The sequence below is a fragment of the Tauraco erythrolophus genome, chromosome 10 (genome assembly GCF_009769465.1).
Source record: "Tauraco erythrolophus isolate bTauEry1 chromosome 10, bTauEry1.pri, whole genome shotgun sequence".
Lineage (NCBI taxonomy): Eukaryota > Metazoa > Chordata > Aves > Musophagiformes > Musophagidae > Tauraco > Tauraco erythrolophus.
The window spans coordinates 11,622,615-11,643,660 of NC_141474.1; the positions used below are offsets into that span (position 1 = coordinate 11,622,615).

At 39.6% G+C, this 21,046-nt stretch overlaps 1 protein-coding gene across 4 annotated transcripts; it reads right to left on the reverse strand.

The window, feature by feature from the left end:
- Positions 1-26: 26 nt before the first annotated feature.
- On the reverse strand, positions 27-21,046 carry DDX59 (DEAD-box helicase 59). Of its 4 annotated transcripts, XM_086617885.1 has the most exons (11): positions 20,874-21,046; positions 12,903-13,013; positions 9,450-10,279; positions 8,167-8,334; positions 7,506-7,595; positions 6,875-7,126; positions 5,858-6,010; positions 5,230-5,358; positions 3,950-4,209; positions 2,947-3,029; positions 27-61 (listed from the first exon to the last, which is right to left on the reverse strand). In XM_086617885.1, the coding sequence occupies exons 3-10, from the start codon at positions 10,266-10,268 to the stop codon at positions 2,957-2,959; spliced, it is 1,944 nt and encodes a 647-aa protein (XP_086474011.1). In that variant the 5' UTR covers positions 10,269-10,279; positions 12,903-13,013; positions 20,874-21,046; the 3' UTR covers positions 27-61; positions 2,947-2,956. The 4 variants fall into 4 exon arrangements, with proteins under 4 accessions (XP_086474011.1, XP_086474012.1, XP_086474013.1 ...); XM_086617886.1 differs by lacking the exons at positions 12,903-13,013; positions 20,874-21,046 and adding an exon at positions 11,731-11,749; XM_086617887.1 differs by lacking the exons at positions 12,903-13,013; positions 20,874-21,046 and adding an exon at positions 11,354-11,478.

Below are 21,046 nucleotides of genomic sequence, written 5' to 3' on the forward strand. Positions count from 1 at the left end.
TTTTTAATAATTAAAACACCTTTACCAAAAGGTTATTTCTAGTTGCTTCTTCTTATGGAATCTGGGGAGACAAAGCAAAAATTTTTTATGATCCTCATGCCCAGTGCAAGTAATGTTTTGGTGCATGGGGAGCTCTTCGCATATACTGCAGTATATGTATGTCCCCAAACATTAATAACAATATCCTGTTTCACCTCTAGCACTTAAAAAAAAATAAAGTCATTCTTCTATATTTGAAGGACTGCTTCTGCCAATAGTAGGCTATTGGATTCCATTTATTGAGTTCTACGATTTGTTTCAGAAAGTAAACCAAACATCATGAAGAAGCACCAGTTAGTACGAAGAATGGTCTAACTACTTAGCAAAGATCACCATGGACATTTCTTCCCGATGATCTACCCTGATCCCCAGAGAAAGAGAATTCAAGATCATGCCTCCATTCACTCACAATTATTTATGCTCTTAGTGTTTCACAACTAACAGACTCCAATAGAACAACAAAATTATTAACACTGAATAGGATATCTGCGAACACAGAAAGCAGATTTTCTCCCCCCCCCCCCCCCCCCACCCCAGGATTTTGATATATAATATAAAATCCACTACCAGAACAGGACAGTTAAAGATGACTGTTACAACACATTTAGACATTATTTTAGCTCGCTATAGTACATACATACATAGCAAAACAAAGATACCTAGCCTAGGGGACAGAAGAAAAACTGTAAAATATGTTCCACATCCTTTCTACATGTAAATATTTAGAAAGCTGTACATATCCAATCTGTATAGAAAAGCATGCTTTCACAGAGGCATATGCATCATAGTTCGCCAGTTGTTACAGGTTTGACATCACTACCTGCTACAGATGTGCCAGCTACAATTAATTTGTTATCAAAAGTCAACAAGAAGTCACCTGCCTTAGATACTTGAAAAACTTCATATATCATTAAACAAGAGAAGCAGAGGGTCGGGGGAAAAAAGGAAAGCAAGACAACAGCAAGTGATGTAGAAGCAATCATTTAACTGTTGCTCATATGGAATTTTCTTTTAATACTACGCTTTTAAGTTACAGCTTTTGGAGTACTCCCAGAATTTATGCAATTACATCCACTGCTGCACGTGTCATGACTGCACACAGTTTTTTATAGCTCAAAAGTTGCAAAGTCTCAAGAATTTCAAACCAGAGTGTACTTATTGTTCAAGCCAGTTTGATACAGGAAACTACTTATGTTACACAAGTTGTGAAATGTACATTTTGTGGTTCATCTAGCAGTCAGTAGATAAGGAAACACGGTTGTAAGCCATGAATTGCTTTAGCTTTTTCTGAAAAGTCCATCTTTTTCTTTCAGCTTTAAAACAACTAGCATAAGAACAGAAGCTTCCCCCTCCTGTTGTGTGTGCCTCGCAAGTATTCACAAAGCTTTTCGGTAGAAAAGCTTCATCTCCCCACTGAAAGCTCCTTCATTCTAAAAAAAGGTTCGAGCCTTGTTAATTTACGCTTGTACCTCATTTTTAATTAATTACAAATACTAATTAGAGATGGAACTGAAGCGTTCAAAGCCGGGTGAAAGCGTAGGAGAAATCGGTACCTTTGCCACCCTTCAGGAAGCCCATCCTCCTCAGGCCAGCCCCCGTCGGGCTCCCGAGACGGCCCCCGGGCCGGTTTACCGCCCCGCTGCAGGCGCCCCTCAGCCCCGCCTCTCGCCGAGCCCGCCCGCGGCAGCGGGGAGAGGGCGAGGAGAAGGCAGCGGCCGATCGGCCGAGCCTGAGGGGGCTTGTCGGGGCGAGGCCGCCGGCGCTCGGAGCCCGTCACCCCGCGCTGCCGACTCAGCTCCGCGGCTCCCGAAACAACGTCCCGCCCGTGCCCCGGCCAGCCACAGGCCTGCGGGAAATCCTCTCCCGGGATGCAGGAGGGAGCCCCGTCCCTCACCTCGCCTCGCCGCGGCGCCTCTTCAGCCGCCGCCCTCGCTCCGCTCGGGACGTGCCTCGCGCCCGCTCCCTGCCGCGTTTGAATGCGCCGGGCCCGCGGGGATTGGCTCGCGCGAGGGCCTACGTCAGAAGGGGGCGGGCCCGTGCGCCGCCGCTGGGCGCGCTCGCTCCCGGAACTCGCGGGCGGTTCGGGCCGCTCGCACCGCGCGCCGCCCGGGCCCCGCCGCTTCCCTGTTGGGTGCTTCCCTTCCCTTCCCTTCCCTCCAGGGAGGCCCCGCTGCCGGCAGCCTGCGGCCGATGGGCGGGATGCCCGGCGCAGTCCGTGACCCCTGCGATGCCAGGCACGGCCCCGTTACGAAGGTACCCGCCAGCCCGTTAACGAAGCCGCTCCGCAGCGTGCGGGCCAGGCGCTCAGCTGCGCTGAGAACGCCGCGCTTATCAGCTCAGCATCGGAAAAACGGGGTTATTGAAAAGCTCGAGGACCGCAGGATGAGATTATCAAATACCACTTCATGAGCTCCCCGCAAGAACTAACGATCGGTCTCCTGCAGAAGGATACATGCGGTTTAGACAAGATTTGGCATTTACAGACACTGTACGAGTTAATGTGAAAAGGCTTTAAAAACTCCAGCAGAGGGAGACAAAAGACAAAGCCCGGCCGGGTGTGGGGTGTGTAAAAACTGCCCGTTTTCCCCATGTGAAATCCCGTTAAAGTAGTAGCAACAGTGCATAGATAATAGTTGAAATGGTATTAAATACCATATTTCAGATAGTAAAGTTTGTCATTAACAACTATATAAATCTGTTACTCTTAAAAGAATCCCTGGCACCAGTACCACGCTTATGTCATCCAGCAGGGAAGACCTACTTTTTGTTTCTAGTAGGGGAAAAAAGAAATCAGCTAATAAGCTCTTAAAAATTAGTTAGCTACCAAACAAACAAAGTCAGTCTGTCATAGTGCTGTCCCCTGGCCAAAAGGCAGACACACAGTGCACAGCGCCAACATCTAACTACCTGGGACATTTCAGTCTGCCAAAAAGGGATGATGCATCAAGCAGCTTGAAAGGTCTGATGGAACTAATTTCTCAAGCCTCAGTCTAAAAAAAAAAAAAAAAATAAAGGTAAGTTTTGATTATGACCTATCTCACACTTTGGATGGTAAGTCGTACAACACTATCTTAATACAGTTTTGGTCTCATTTCTGGAAAAGAAAAAAGAAACAGCATCTGGTGTCGGAGAACAGCAACAGTTACGCTGAAAAGAGCAGTAAATAAGGAAATATGATCAGTTATACATTAACTACAATGTTTCATGAAATAACACAAATTTCTTCTTTAACTTAGGTGGTTCATCCTACTTCTGCATAATGAAGTTATACTAATAACCAAGTATTTCTGCTATTGCAGAGGGCTTGAGCGGGACTTGTAACTGGTCCACAGGCAATAATGAAATAACTAAACTTTCACTACTGTTTACAAACAAAACTGACATCTATGTTCACAAGAAACCCCCAGGAAGTATACTGAGGATTCAGAGAAACATTCCCAGTGGAAATTTTACACAAACTAACAGGAAGAGATGGAGGCTTGTTTTCAGAGACCTGTAACCCTTTGTTAATTTTTTTTTAGGGGAAGGGGGAGGGTGTCCTTTGCAAAGATCTTGCCTCTTGTAGTGTATAATGACATAAAAATTACCAGGATAGTGTGTTTTACAAGAAGTCTGAAAATATTATTAATAAATTAAAAAAAAAAGTTTCTTCTCAGTTTATGTTGCAAGCCAGACCAAAGACTACTGGTTTTGAAAAAGGGTTACATAGAGTATTTTTACTATGCACTACTGTGATTCAAACCCCCAATAGTCCGTATTTCAAAACGAAGATGAGATGAAAATGAGATCCTTAAAACACTGAATATATAAACTTCTTTAAAAAAGGCAATATACAAGGCATCATAATTCCATGTTTGTTTTTAATCACACTTTCATTATAATTACATAACTACAAATACATCTTTATTACCTCTGAGAATTATTTTTGTCGTGTTTTCTAATAATGTCCATAATATTATCTCCTGTTACAAGACTATTCTGTAATTGTTTAAGTCTCTGTTGTTCTCTTCTTTTTTGGTCATGAAGATACGGGGAATTAAGCAACTGTGGGGGAAGAATGGTGCCCGTTGGTTTTACTCTCTTCACAACATCCCAAAAGAGCTTCTTGCTGTTGTTATTGATAAAAGTAATTGCAGTTCCGCTGTGGCCCAACCTCCCTGCTCTTCCAACCTGAAAAAGCAAAATTTTAAGTTATCAATATTAAATGGAAGTCCTTCATATATCCTTAAAGTTTATTTTCAGCTTGTTCCACTGCATGACTACTCTTGCTGTGGAAAACATTCCTCCCAGTTATCAGGCCAGAATTCCCCTTGCAGCAAGTTGTGACAGTTGGCTCTCCTCCTTTCACTGTGCATCTCCCAGAAGACTCTGGCTTTGTCTCCCCATAACTGCCCATTACCAAGCAGAAGACAGGAATCAAATCCCTACTCCAACCCAAACAAGCCCCATTCCCTCTGCCTCTCTTAACATGTCACATGTGCCAGGCCCTTGACTGTGTCTGGACTCTCTCCAGTTCGTTGGCTTTTCTTGTAGTGATGGTTTCAAAACTGGACATTGTAGTACCGTGGCTTCGTAAGTGCCAAAAAGAGGGTAATTGTTAGTTCTCTTGATCTGCTAGCCAAACTGGCCTTGGGGTGTGTGTACATACACGTGCAACCCATACACCATCTTTTTTAAAGCAGAAATCCTCAGAAAAAAAATGAGAGCAGATGCCAGAGTAGAAAGAGAGAATGAAAAGAAAAGTCCACGACTGGTTTCCTGCTCGTATTACATGCATATTCCACGCTGCAGATGAGCTGCAGCAAAAAGAGGGGTATTTGGCTTTTCCTCACACGGATGGTAAAAACATGGTAAACTTTGCTTTCTATAGACACAAAACGATACAAGAGAATACAAAACAGGAAGAATAATTCTGCAAATGTAACTCATAGAACACCACTCTTCTACGTTTTAGTAACTTACAACAGAGATACAAGAACACTGTTCTAGATTGTAGTAATTTACGTAAGAGACTTACTGAAGAGATACTTGGGACCTTTCTTTCCTATAAAAAACATATTCTGAAGAGGAAAATAATCTTTATGTTTACATTTAAATTTTAATGTCCATAAGTGGATGTCATATTTCAGTATTTTCATTTCATTCATTTCATGCATTTTCAAGTAATGCTTTAGCAATTTATTTATTTACCTGATGTACATATTCATCCATACTTGAAGGCATATCAAAATTTACTACCAGTTTGACATTGACAAGGTCAAGCCCTCGTCCAAGGACTCCAGTACTTACTATAACTTCATACTTCTCCTGAAGTAGTCCCTGGCAAGGGAGGAATAAACAAAAATAAATTCTTTTTTCCTTATTTATATTTTGGACCTCTTCAAGCATAGGCTAGGGTTAGTTATACGAACACACCCAGTGGGATTATTCTATTGCAGAAGACAGAATCATCCCCCTGTATTCTTAATTTAAATAGGAATATAATTTACAGAGCTAATCAAAGAGAGGTCAAAACAACAATTTTAATTAAAAAAAAATCATCAATTAAAGTTAAATGCATATTTAAATTCTCATTTCAAAGCAAATAACCTAGGTAATAGTCACCAGTATTTATCTGCATTTAAAATGGCATTATTATCTACAGTTTTACTTGGTCCCATCTGCCTCTCTCCTCTCCAGGTTGTACTCCAGCAATAGTCCAGGTTGTACTGCAGAAAAGCAGTAAATTACGACGTAACTCATTCAAATTAAGCCACCTTTCAAAAAAAATGTCCATTTTAAACCTACCGAAAGGCCCGTAACCTTAGGAAGCACAAACCTGTAATATGTCTGTTCTTTCCACCTGAGACTTTTCAGAATGCATAGCTGTACACTGCAATCCAGTGATCTTATGAACAGCATCACTCAACAGATCTGCTCCTAGCTTACAGTCCACAAATACCAACACTGGAGGCTTGAAGAGTTTCTTATCCTGTAAAATTAAACAGTTTATATAAGAAGGTATTACCACAGTTTGCTGCTCATCAGCAGCAACTTGGATTAAATTTCTTCTACTCATTATGTCTAATATTAACAACACTTGCAGATGAATAAATGTTCTTAGACTCTAGACAAGAAAGAACAAGATACCAGCCATCAAACTATACCAATCTGTACATCATAAACATACAATGATTTGTAGACTCAGAACCCAATTTTATATCAATATGTGCTTTTCTTAGAAGCCTTTCTTTTGTTTCTTTAAATGTTACACAATAATTCTGATTTTTTTTAAGTTCTGAAGTTCAGCTAAATACTCTTATTTACTTCTTCGATAAACTCAGCAAGCCAAGATTTCAAAACTCCCCCCAAAGTACTCATTAAAGATATCTATTATTATTCACAAAAAGAAAATTCAAGAAAGAACTACATTAGCTTCCTCATCGGTTTCTTTAATGAATCCTGAAATGACAAGCCACTGCTAGTTCACAAAGCAACTATGACAGTTTAAGAAAGTCTTGTTCCTCTACCACTCACAGATAAGCCGTACAAATCTTACGGATGCCATACTGCAAATCACAAAAAAGTTATCAGCATTTTAATTTTTAACTCACAGCACAGGAATCTAGTTTGCCGCTGCACAGAGATGTGAGCAACGGTGGTGGAGTAATCCCTGAAATTGCTATTAACGCTCCTACACTGTGGAACTACTCAACCAGTTACTGCAGTTATATGCTTAACCTCTCTTCACCTCTTCACTACATACAGATCAGAGTTAAAGATGAGAACCTGACAAAGATGTGTAAACACATGAATAATTTTTAAGTTGTTCTTATGAGAAAAATATTACACTTACATTTAGTATTTCAAACAGCTTTTTCTTTTTAGACGGTTCTTCTACCCACAAGATAATCTGGCGAACATTGGAACATGGCAGATTCTTTTCTCCAATTGTTATTCTTACAAAATTGTGCAGAAGCTGATTTGCCAAGTGTTCAATGCCCACTGGAATTGTGGCTGACACCAGTATGGTTTGATGATCGTGAGAGATGCCTTCCAAAATATCCAACACTTGTTGCTGGAAACCCATTTTTAACATGGTATCCACCTAATTGAAAAATACTAGATTTATACCAGATTTTTTCTATAAACAGCAGAATCCTGAACTTCAATTGACAGAAGAATGATAATGTGTATCACTGGCATTTAATAATCCCAATGCAGCAGTATTTTCAGTCAGAAGAAAAGCTAAGTGAGAAAATTAAAACCAAATGGTTCACATTGATCTAGACTCTTGTCAGGTATCTAAGCCTTTTACAGCCAATAGAACATGCACTGTGTTAAAAATAAGAAACAATTTTTCTCTTAAGAAGTGTCTTTTCTCTTTATAATGAACACTGTATATTTAATCAGTATGACTAAGCACCCACACTGGCTGTTCAAGGACCTCTGAACAGGCAATACAGCTCTGATAACTAAAAACTTACTTCATCCACCACTACAATTTTAACACCATGCAGCTGAACAGAACTTTGCTTTAAAATCTCAAGAAGTCTTCCAGGTGTTGCTATTACAACCTAACAAAAGACAAAAACAACCAAAACAAAATAAAAAACAGGAGTTAGAAATTCCATAGGACAGATTACTGTCCTAGAAAAACTGTGAAGTTACAGCACATAGGAGAGAAGGGCACTAATTAGTAAAATTACTTACGTTCAAATAAGCCTTAAAATTTTTTATAGATAACTCAATAAATTAGGAAGCCTCAAAAGGAAATGGACCTTTTAGAACTCTAATGGAAGTGTCTAAACACAAGCGATGTAATCTACATTAAAACCAAACTACTTTTGCTGTAAATTACAACTCCTTGTCTAATAAAATGGCATATTTCTGTCTTTGAAAGCAGCAATATCAAGCATGAAACTTTTTCAAAACAAAAAAGTTATATGTTTAATTAAAGTCAAAATGTTAAAAAAAACCCCAAGTATTAATGTGAAATTTTCAAGAGCTAACAATCATTTTAGTAGTTTAGACTTAGGAAAAACACATCTTTGTGTGTCCATACACGTCAACAGTAACATTTTTCTTTTCTGTGCCTGTCATGAAAACACAACTCTCCACAGGATCTTTCCATGCTATAACCCTTACCTTAACATTTTGCTTGAGACGGTGAAGCTGTGGTGGCAGTGGTAAACCTCCTACCAGGAGAACTGTTCTCATGTTTGGTAAACCAGCCATCAGTTCTTTAGCTTGTCTCTCTATCTGAATTGCTAACTCCCTTGTTGGTGCCAAAATAAGGGCAGATGGAGTTTCCATCTAGAAAGAGGGGGGGAAATCTGTTGAACATGGAATTGCTTTATTATTTAGATAAAAAGCTTTCGAGATTAAATCTCCCAATACTAAAATATAAAGTACATATAAAGTAGAAAGGGATTATACCTTTAACAATGCAAGTCAAGGAAGCCTATCCCTCAAATACTCAACTTTGAAAACAAAAAAATAATGCATGTGTAAGTACACTGATAGAATAGCCTCCTGATAACAGAAAGCCCCAGAAAGCTAGTAGTCATTTGTAAAGATTGCTTTTTTTCTATTTAAGTTTTTTTTAAAACAAATGCTACAGTACTTTAAAGATTTTTAAAAGTTACTTAATGTTTAAATTACTCATTTGGAAAATGAAAGAGTGGTTTTGTGCATATATATATATATATATATAAAAGCATCTAAACAGTCCAAACATCAACTAGAATCAGGTCCAGAATTTTCAAATATATTCTTATGCATCTCTTTTTCAATAAAACCACTAAAGTAATAGCGAACCACACACAAGGTACAGAATACTATTTGTCATTACTTCTCATCATACATTCATGCCCTTACAAAGCAAAAGTTTTCTTAATTGCTTTTTCCCACACTATCAAAGGGGAGACTGTATAACTAGAGGATTTCAGAAATCATATAGCCCCAAATTTCTGTAGTTATTTGAGAGTCAGCTGAACATATTCCAAGAGAAATTACTCTGTGAAATTACGCAAATGTCAAAAAATCTCTTTCAGTCATCTGATATATCAAGATATAGGAAAAACTATTTGCAGAGTGCCTGGACTTATTTTCACTTTCTATTTTAAGTTATTTAGCAAGTTTACCATGGAATTTAGTGGTAAAGAGGTAGAATTTACCTTTCTTAACAAGGAGAAACCGTATACTAGGTAATATTAATAGAGTTGCTTTATCTTCTGACCAAAGTGAAAAAACACTCAGTTAGTAAAAATAATCAGCACCTCCCCCTCTCCAAGAAACAATGCTCCCTCTATCAAAAGTAAAATAATTCATTGAATGTCAATAAAAAATACTATTACAGTCTCAGTTACATTGGGAATCCAAGACACAGAATTGCAACTGCTTTCTCTAAACACACAAAGTTTTATTACCTCTTTCAAAACCTTCATAATGACAGGGAGGAGGAAGGCTGCTGTTTTTCCAGAGCCCGTGTCTGCGCTAGCCACAATATCCCTCCCTAATAGTCCAACAGGGATCATTTGCATTTGGATGGGAGTTGGCACTTCATAGCCAGAATTCTTTAAATTATGGTTTAAAGTTTCAGGAAAACCACAGTGTTCAAACTCTACAATAGGTCTTGGAACATGCTGGCCCTCGACAGCAATACCTAGCTGCAGTTTAAGATTCTCGATCTGCTCATCTCGCAAACCTAAAATAAAGGAATGATCTTTGTAGAAATAAGGTGTATTAAGCAGGTGAGATCCTGCTTGAGGTTCTGCTTTTGTCAGTTGATCCGATTTTAGCTTTTTTTCCCTTTCTTGAGATTGTAGAAGGTGTTTGGCTTTACATTCCAAGCTACAAACATCTTCATCTGTTTTATCACAGATATACTCTCCATAGCGACCACACACAACACATATAGGTTCTCCAGGTTCTGCCCAACGCTGGGATTTGCTGAAGGATTTTATGGGTTCTTCCGAAGAACTATCTTCATCAGTATTTTGGTTGTCCTTTCCCAAATTTGTGTTAGCAACACTAAGATCTCCAGCTACAGGTCCTGTCTGTTCTTGTACAACTTCATTCAGATTGCATCTTGAAGCAGAAGTTTCTGTTCTAACTGGCTTACAGTCTTGGAACTCAGTTGTCTCCTCTAACGAAGATCCTCCAGAAGACAGTTTATTTTTCTTAGCTGTACAAACTTTATCGTCATCTGCAGTCCTCTTGACTTTAACAGATCTTGGTAAAAACATGCTTCAGTACACTAGAAAGAAAATTGTTACAGTTGTTAGAAACTACTACCATTGAGAAAGGTACATTTTACTGTTACTATAAAAAAAAAAAGTAGTCTAGGAAATATATTTGCAAACCTAGAAACCAACTTTCAATCCCTGAAAAGATCTAGAAACTGCCTTGTTTAAAAAGATCTTGGTCTTAACAACGTTGATGCAGTGTTAAAACAGTACTTTAAAATAACAGTGGACAATGGAACAATACAGAGAGATCTACCCACATTTGCAGCTGAATAAAAACTTTGATTTTCACTACCTGTTGGGAAATTTTTCCATTTTGAAAGTCAATCATATTAAATCCTTAAAGAGTTTAGTTTTTTCTAAGATGAGATATAGAAGCAAAACATGCATTCTTCTAAGCTATGAAAAAAAACCAATCAAAATGAATTTTGAAAAGGATGTGAAATTTAGTAAAAGACCCATCCAAGACCACTCCCTTTGTTGTCCTTTTCAAAGTTCACCCAAATTTAAAAAGGCTGTAAACTTTGAGATGTTTATAGTCCAGCTCTGTTTTGTTGAGGGTGTCAAAGGAAGAGCAAAGACCAACAATTTGCCAAGTCTCTACTGTAATACAAAGAAGCAATATTCTTTGTATTCTTTTTCATTGTTCATAATTAAGCATTCATAAATAACCATGACTTTTATATTTATAATATATTTAAAGTTCATATTATTAAACTTTCAGTAGTTGACTCTGAAAGCATCAGACATTCTCACCAATCGTTTAGCATGGTACAATCGGAAAGCAAAGTACACAGAATACACTAATTTTGTTCCGAATTAACCATACCGTACATACCAGTCCCCATCAATTTCTTTTTACATCAGCTTTCTAAACATACACGAAGCTATCTCCGTGTTTACAGACAGCTTTTTTCCTGCGTAACTCCAAGCAGTGCAGGGCGATGAAGCATCCCGGCAGGAAACTCCCTGTGCTGAGTGAAACCCGCGGCCGGAGCACACGGACAGAGCCGAGGGGCCGGGATGGAGGCTGCTCCTTCCGCTCCTGGATCAGACGCCAGATCTCACCACTTAATTTTTCGCACCTCCTAAGAGCTTTCCACAACAAACGTCTCCACAAACTCAGTAACCTCCAGCTGACGGGAGCACACCGCGCTCGCCAGGGGTGCCCGGCTGACGAAACACTATAGGCCTGACGGGCTCCTCGAGAGCGTCCTGCCCCGCCGCCAGCGGCCACCCCCCTGGGAAGCGCCCAGCCCGCGGGGCTCCCGGGCGGCGCGGAATCCTCTTCCCCCGCCTGCCCCAGCCCTCCTCCCCAGCAGCAGCTACACACGCCGCAGGGACACCCAGGCTACGCGGAGCCGACCCGACCCACCAGCCTCTCCCGCCCCGCTACTGCGAGGCGGAGCCCGGCCCCCCCACCTCCTCCTCCTCGCCAGCGCAGGGACACCGCCTCACGTACCGCTACCGCCCGCCCGTCGGCCCCGCCGCCGCCTCTCCTCACAAAATGGCGGCGGCCTCACGCAGGCAGCGCCGGGCGAGCCGCCGGCGGAAGCAGGGAGCCGCCGGCGGAGAACGATGGGAGAGCAGCTGAGGGCGCGCCGGGGACGGGGCGAGCCGAGCCGAGGGGAAGCGGGAGAAGGAGCGGCGCGGGCGTGCGGGCGCTCGGGCGTCAAGGGAGGCCGCCCGCCCCCTTCCACGGGCAGAGAAGCGGGGCGGGCAGCGCGGGCGGGCTCCCCGCTCCCGAGGGGCGGCCGGGCCTGCGTGCTCCGCCCGGCCGAGGAAAGCCGTGGGGCCGGGAGGTGCCGCCGCCGCGTTCCGTTTCGGCGTGGGGCGCTGAACGCCCGGCCGTTGGCCCCTGTAGGTGTGCAGGGTGGGCCCGCCCCGCACTCCCGGATTTACAGCCCGAGTCGGCACAGGCCACAACCACACCAGGATTTGTACCCACGAGAAAAACACGTTATTACTGCACATGATGGAGGCGTGAGGTATGCCAGGTAAACGTCCAGTGCGTGCCTTGACACACTTAGAACACTTGAAAGGGCATGACTCTTCAAATTGAGTAAAGTTATTTTATTATTTTCAATAATCGGCATACCTTATTTACACCACATCACAATGCAGGAGAACACCAGAATTGAGAATATTTCACTGCAGGGCAGAAGAGAGTTTCAGACTTCACTTCGACCTGTGCTCTGCTTGGCAGCCTAGGTGCGACCGCTGCACCAGTGCTGCTGCCCCAGGCAAACCAAGTTCATGGAAAAAGAGGCCTAAGGCTTGGATGTATGTCCACTGAGAAGGCTGACGGTTTTAGCTGCTTGGCCATTGTGAACAGGTAGGTCACTGCTACTCCCTTTCTTTCCAACGACTCGCATCACCAGAAGGAGGTGAGTCAATCTGTCCCAGATACATTCCCTTGCAACACCAGGACCCTGAGGTGGTGTCACTCTGTCTACACCCTTTGCAGGAGGTCCTGGTTTTGAACACAAGCAGGAAGACAAGAGCATTCCCAAAGTAAAAGTATACCCTATGACCATAAATAATTTGGTGCATGGGAAAGATATCTTGCTGGAAGCTATCCAGGCTGAAGTAGTCCCAGACACTCCAGATACTCCAAATCAGATTGTACTTTACCTCCCTCCTCCTCCAACATTGATTCCATTAGGCTGAAAGCATCCACATTGATGGGGAGTTCCATTTGCTTTCCAACTCATTACTTTTGTTGGTGACCACCAACATAATTTCCTGTTAAAAGAAAGAATCCATAAATACTAGCAGCCCCTTTGGAAACACAGTTTAAGGCAGCACAGAGAAACAGTCAGAGGAGACAGTGGGAATGGGATTAAAACACAGACACACACAAAACTGGGGGCTTTCAAGCAGCTAGCTGCAGCATTCTGTAACACTCAAGTCCAGTCACAGTTGAAACATGGTCTATCTTAAGGTGTGCCGGATTCCTCTGTAGTAAATTACCACAGTAGCAACACAAAGTTGGTGCAAATAGGGGGTTTTGGTCTGTGTAGGATTTTCAATTAACTGGTAAGATTAGAAGAGACTATTGAGCTTCTGGAAAGATTCAGTGGGCATTTCTAGACCTGAAAACCCATCAAGCACCTTTCACCCACACTCTATACATTCCTCATTCTATGTGAAAATCCCCACCTTTCTCTGATTCAGCCTCTGTCATTCCCCTTTGTTTGCATTGACTTTCTTTTCATTTTTCCCTCCCGAAAGAGTTTCTAACATAGGCTAATTTCCTTTTCTCACTTCCATTTTTACAAGGTCATTTCCTAGAATTCAAACCATCATTTGCTAAACAAAGACCAGTATTTCAACAATCTGCTATATCATACGAGATGCTTCCTACTCTATAAAGTCCATATACCAAAATACAAGCATCTTATATGTATCAGCTTTTTGTTTGTGTTGGGTGTTTGTGTTTTTTTTTTTGCTAACAGTAGGTTTCTTTGACAGAAATATTAATCTGATGGAAACAACTGAATCTAAAGAAAATTGAAGTAATTTTTTATAATAGTAAGAACACTGTTGTTTTGTTGAAAGCTACCATCTGCTCTCACCTGCCATGAGAGAAGAGTTTGCATATTCAAGCTTTTAAGACTAAATAATACTGTCCATACTGAAATACAGCTACTTAGCATTTTTGTTCATAGTACATATTCCTGCTGTTCTGAGCTGCAAAATGCAGAAGTCTAAAATATGCATTTCTGTGGAAGGAATAATGTAGTCAGTAGGTGTATTCCACGATTCACTTATGGATGCACGACTCTCAATTTTTGCTCCTCCCTGTATTTGTTTTATGAGAACACTATTTTGCTAGTAATGAACACTTTCTAATTAGGTACTGATTGTTTTCTTTATAATCACTTTGAAGATACATGTATTATCTTGCATTTTATAAGATCATTATTGTATAACAATTATTATAAACGCAACACAAATTGACATTCTCCAAACAGAAAACCTGCCTTTACTGTTGGTTATAATACACAGTAATAGCTTTCTTTTCTTCAGCATATAATGGTCTTTCGGAGGATGAACTCTGACTTCATCACAGCAGTGAAGACAAAAGGAGGTCACACAGATTATTCAAACTGGTTAAAGACTGAAAAGAACCCAGTATCGAACAGTCTGTGGGATTATGTTACTGATAAAAACCAGCAGCCTCCCTTTCACTCATAATATCATCAATTATCTAGGAATCCTTAAAGAGTTGTTCAATAAGGACAACTGTTAACGCCTGATAAAAAACTTGTGTTATGAGAAAAGGCTGACACCCCTGTGATTACGGGAAATGTCACTGATTCAGAATACTGAAGAAAACATTGACTGTTCCAAAAGCTGTTAAGTTCCTTACCCAAAGTTTAAAGGACACTAAAAAATGCAGGGTAAGAGGAAGTGGTCTTGCATGGACACACCATTGATTAGAATATAGAAAAGAATTATCAGGGACTCACTAATAAGGGATCTCATGGTGCAGGGAGGGAAGTCACCAGTGAGTTCTGCAAAATTTAGTACTGTTTTGCACATTGATGTGGCAACCTGAAGACCAAGAAAGTGAGAAAGTTTGCTGGCAATGATATCTCAGATACTTAACACAAGAGTCAACAGAAGAGCTTTAAAAGATTTAGTTATGATTACAAGTAAAATCCAGAAAAATGCAAACCTAGGTACACTTAAGATACCATGATGTTGAATCATAGAATGATAGGCTCTGAATTGGCCATTACTATTCAGAAGGAAAATCTGAGAATTAAAAGGAATAACTTTGTTAGAGCATCAGTTCACTGTGTAACAGTGGTCAGAAAAAAACAAAGTTACATAGTAGGAAATACTAGGAAAGGTAAAGAGAACATCGCTCTATAAACTGACAGTGTGTATATATATATGCTACTTGTAATTGAGGCTTCCCCATCACTCACTCCCCTTGTCTGAGAAAGACTACAGTAGATCTTGAAAGAAAGTTTTAGAAAAGGACTCTTATAGATATTCAGAGACATGAAAGGGCTTCCATGCAAGACACAGCTACATAAACTCATCAGTCTGAAAAAAAGATGACTGAGGAACAGATACAGTAGATCAAGTAGTACCCTGAGTGGCTCATAAAGGCTGGATGGCTATTGATAGTTCATTCTTTCTTCCAACAAAAAATGTAATATGCTTTATATTAAGTGCTCACAACTGAAAAGGAGTGCCAGCTTCCACAGAACGTAGCATGTTGTTATTTATTTACTTGGAGAAGTTAATCAGGATAGATGTACCAAAAACTCTTCTGGAACAGATACTGTGCTTTGTGAGCTCACAAAATAAATACTTTTTCCCCCTGGAATAAAGCATAAACATTCTAGTTCAGTCACTCTCCTAAACTTTTTCAGAATGCTGAAATATGTAAGAGTGATAGACAGCCTTGGTGAATTTAATTCCCATCCTCTCAGCTCTTGATGCTGCTAATCAGATCTGAGGCAAATGACATTTTAGTAAGATTTTTGAACTTCAAGTTTCATACCTTTAGAGTTCACCAGATTGTACAAAATGTCCCCAGACAAGATGCTCTCATATGTCCTATAAGGGTTTTGTTTTGGTATTCTTCCTTCTGAAAACTAGGTAGTTCAAGCACTGGCTAAATAAAGTTGGGTTTAAGTCCTGTTAGAAAACCATGAACAATTAGCATGGTCATTTTTGCATATTCTGAAAAATTTATGTGGGGATGTCATCCTGGAAAAGGATGACATTAAGGTTAAGGTTTCAGGTTGTGTAAAAAAAAAAAAAAAGTAGTTTTGTATAGTCACATTGTTATTTAATTTAGTTGTTAAAACACCAAGAATTTACAATCTTCTCATCTTGCCTATGCTGCATGTGTTCCAGTACAATAGCTGCCTAGAAAAGTATCATGTATCGTTATCAGAAACCCCTGTTCAAATATAGCCCTTATATAACTGATATCCCTCTTCAGAGTAACTTCTGAAACAAATATTAGGAGCTTCAGAAAAGTAACAATGCACACCCAAGCCCACGCGTACAAAAGGACTAATACATACCAACACAGATTTACTACATAGACATAGCTATGCAAATTTCTGTTAGAGGAACAAAGACAGTAACTTGATTAAAAGTCAAAATAAATAATGAAAACAATAATTCAAGCAGAAATTATTAATGCTAAAGTATCCCACTTTTTGGTCTATTTTATATTGTGTCAAGATTTTTCCATATTCACTCATGGTCTCTATATCAAACATACAGAGAGCAAGCATGGCATCCTGGATTCCTGCCCGCAATTTAAAAGTAGGCGCTTTGCCCTGTAACATCTGACAGCCATTCTTTAGAAGCATCAACCAACCTTTCCCATCACTTGCAATAATAAATAATTCAGTAAAACAAGATTGGATTAAAGCAGGAAACTGAAATCCCTCTACTCCCAGGCACACTAAGTTCATAAGAAACAGGCATTCTGCACACTAATTCAGAGGCAGCATCCCAAGCATCTCAAAGAGCTGCCTGACAGTAGCATATGCCTTGGCTCTCCACAGCAATACCTGCCAGAGTGACCCCTGTTAATTAAAACCTGTACCAGAACACAACCTGTAGGCACCTCTCTCCATGAACCTGGCAAGCAAGGTGTTGTAGAGTTCCACGTAGCAATTTCATTAACAGATAAATACATCCCAAAGGGTAAGTGTCCAAAACATTTTAATACAGTGCAATTTAAATTTCCTTTGCAGCCAAAATATCCTCATGTGATGTTTGAATTTTCCACTGGGAGTGAGCTCCCAGTGTATGCAAAACTACTGAGAATGGACTTAAATTAGAGTGCAAATAGCACCTAATGCACCACTCCCTCAAGTGGCAAGTGTCAGTACTGACAAATCTGAAAATTAAAACGTGCCTCAAAAGAATGTGCCTCATATCAAGAGGAATAGTTTTGGGTTTTCTTTATGCCATTAATTATTTAAAATATCTCAATATGTATCCTATGTATCATTATTCTGAATTAAGGAATCCCAGTGCATTAATGTTTTTTAATGTTGCAATGGATGAAAAGCATGAAGTTTATGAAGATGTCAGAGAATAAAAATGATTATTTTTTTTTTAAAGTGTGCCACAATATGTACAATTGGAGTTAACAAAAAATCCACCTCTTGGGTGAAAAAGAGGGGAAATATCTTTCCATTCAGAAGACACGGAAGTCAAAGCATGTTTACTTGGGAATTGGCACCTGTGTCTGCTCCACCTGACTGTATGAAATGAAGTATTTGTCCGTTTCTTTAATATTTTGGGATTTTAAAGCCACTCAGGAGGTTTGTAGGCAGGCAGTCAACAGCAGTTCTAACCCAAAGCTTACTTAATGAATAGATCTTTGATTGAAGGAATCAGTGAGTCAATGACTCCTTTGCTTTCTGAATTACAGCTTTAAAGGAACCACACAGGAAAAATCCAGATAATCTAAAAACAAATAATGGTGGCTAACTATTAACTAGTTAATTCTGCTGACATACATACAAAATGTCCTGATTTAGTACAGATACTGCATGCAGTATACTTATTCTGAGGCCTAGTTTTTCCAATTTTGCTTAATCCAAACAGGCAACTCTTAAGCTTTTAGAAAGTAAATAATCAGTGAAAGAACTCTTGGGCTAAGATTTTTCAGGCTTTCTGAGCATTCTCTTTGTTTGAAAAGCCACATTTTAAGGAAATATTGGTCAATATTAGTCTCTGCAGAAATCTGTGGTAAAACTGGAATTAAAAAAAAATCTAATTAAATCTGAATTCTTAAAGTGTGAGGTGTGGTTCTTAAAAACTGAGGTATAGTTTTTTGAAAAAAAGCAAGCAGCAGCCCTACCCTGAACCTCCAGCATTAAACACCACTAGTCCCTAGGCAAATAACTGTAGAAGAAAATATTATAAAAATTATGACATAGTTAATGTATGTGATTATATGATGAAATACCACATATAACATTTACTTCGAGAATCAATGGACTCTCTGACTTCGTATCACCATAGCCTTAGCACAACTGTAAAAACTACAGCTTATACAATTACCAACTTCTTTCTACAAGATACAGAGTAGCTTTTTCTAATTAAAAGGAATGATTTTATAGTATGAGAATCACTTAAACCAACTTACTAATCTCTGTTAAGTCTCTGAGACTTAAAGGAGAAAGATTTGATCAAAAGATTGCAATTGCAAATTTCCAAGGACTTCACTAAGCAGTAAACTGAATCCAGATTCTTAGAGAATTCAGGTGGAAATGAACAGCATTAAATAAATCTTGAAATATAACTTAATTAGAGGTGCAGAATTAAGAATTAAAAATTCTCTCCTTTCACGTCAATCTATTTTTCTTTCTGAGAGGATATAAAACATTATATTTGAAAGCTGCTTACTAGTTTGCCATTTAGATTTGTGTTCCAATTAATAAGGCTGTTTGGAGGCATATGAGATTGGCATCTGTTCTAAAAACAAGACAACGCTCCCACAACATGCAGTTACTAATACTGAACACTTTTTTCCTCCCTCTAGGACCCCAGACAAAATAATAGGAGAGGAAGAAAAGAAAAACCACAAGAGACAACAGGAATCATTCAGTGCCAGCTTGCCAGATGACCTGTGTCTGATGCGTATTACTACCTGACCCCTCAATAAACTCTCTTTCCACTCATATCACTTCTTAAGAGGTGAAGACCTTTCTAATTAATTAGCAAGTATGATAAACGTAACAGTTTATGCTCTAGTGCATTGCATTTGTATTACAGGGAGACAGGTGGAAGAAGCACAGTTACAATCCATTAGTGACAGACTGAAGGAAAAATTTACATTTAAGCCTTTTGAGTAAATGGATAATAAATTTCCGTTTCCACTTCTAAAGCTTCTACCAGCATTGCCAGTTTTGAGAGCAGAAAACACTGTGCTAAGAACGGTCTGGAAAACATGCAAGAGAGGTGCTAGAAACTAGACTTTTTACCAGTTATCTTGTCAAAACCTGTGCCAATACTAATAATTGAGTTTAACCTTCGTAGTTCCCTACATTACATTTAGTCCTTTTTTTGACTCTGCATGAAGTCTTAAGCTGGCCTAGCTGAATCCCTCACACAAAAATCATTACAGGATATGGAAAGGCTATAACTATCTACAAAAAGCCAACTCGCTGCTGCTAGAGTAGAAGCCAAATTCAGGATGTCCCCACTACGAAGTGACTGCCAGCCGTGACTATTGCCTTTGGAAGCAATTGGCAGCTGCTACGAAACAGAGGATCCTGCCAGCTCCTGTACTTTCTGCTAGCGGCAGGCGTGGTGGCTACACAGCTCCAGGATTCAGATTCAGGTCTCAAAACCTGAAAGCTTCCTTTATGTCAGCCTTCACCCCTGCTCTAAGTGACTATTACTGTTGGGCTCTAGCCTACAGATATTAAAATTTTTCAAATGTCACTCTTTGCATACCAATTCTTCAAGGCAGTCTAATAGTTTAACTAAAAAAATACATCTTGTGCATATTTCTTCCACTGACTCATACTGCAGGTCTCTGATATTAATTTTGCAGACCTGTGGCATACTTGGCATTAATTTCACTAGCACAGATCTTTGTCATGTGCTAAAAAAGACATTTTACATGACTGCTAAGCAACATAGAGGATAAAAGAACTGTGACTTAGTTCACCAAAAAACATTACACCTTCAGCTAAAATCCTTTCTGAAAGGATTGTAATGCAATATAAGTATTTGGTCACCAAGTAGGCCATTTGTCCGGGACTTTTTTTAACAGAAAAGTATAGCAGATGGCTTTAATTTCAAAAGGCAAAACATTTTTTACTTTCTCTCATCTCCAAAACATGTGCATCAATTTCACTGTTCCTTCCCTACATGTATTTCTTCCCTATTTACTTCTTTTATGCATAGGAAAGAACGAGTGAAAAGATTGTTAATATTTGCTATGGTTATTGCTGTTTGGTTTTTTAACATATATATACTTTCCTTTTCATAAACACCAAACCCCATAAACCTGGGAAGCTGGAAAAGCAGGGCTAAAGTCTCCTGCCAGTTCCTCCCTATTAAATAATGTATAACCATTTGCAACAGCCCAAAGTTTTTTTCCTGTCACTTAGGAGGCCATGATTCTCATTAGCTCTAGAAAATAACACAGTGGTAAAGAAGCAATCTGGATTTGGTCTTAGCATGACTCTTTCTATCCCATTAGTTGTAATACACAATATGGTGTTTATGCTGGCTCCACTGCTATGGACAACATCTAACTCATGTTAAAACATATCAAGAGGAAGCTACCATGCTGAAACTTGAACGGAAGAACAATTACGTACTGGACAAATGGTTTGTGTCACAGAAATTATTCACTGTGTCATTTAACTATGATTTCAAGTACTGTTTTATGCCTTTAATTCTTTAGAAAATAATTTTCTAAACATTTATATGTAAAAATGAACTAAAGTAGCCTCCTAAGAGGTAGAACTTTTTTCTGAAAATGTATTTCTACATAGCTAAATATGCCATGATCAAGTCATTACAGAATCAATACAGTACTCAAATTTTAAGGAGTTAAACCACTTATGTAATCTGTAAATTAAAATATACCTTAAAATTGCAGTAATTCCATTTGCTTATCTATTTTTCTTGCTTCATCAATGAAAAGAATTAGCATTAATCTGATCATATATTTTAACTAAATTCATCCTCGGACTTGGATATTCACTCATGGCAAAGATGAACTGCCCTCCCAGGCAAACGTTACTGTACACATAAATGCG

Bases quoted from the DNA above. Each gene is read 5' to 3' on its own strand.
- DDX59 (XM_086617885.1), bottom strand. From the start codon at position 10,268: ATGTTTTTACCAAGATCTGTTAAAGTCAAGAGGACTGCAGATGACGAT. The intron at 8,335-9,449 runs GTAATAAAACTT...CCCTCTTTCTAG, and splicing joins TTATGAAGGTTTTGAAAGAG to ATGGAAACTCCATCTGCCCT. The intron at 3,030-3,949 runs GTAATAAAGATG...TTTTTTTTTTAG, and splicing joins GACAAAAATAATTCTCAGAG to ACTGAGGCTTGAGAAATTAG.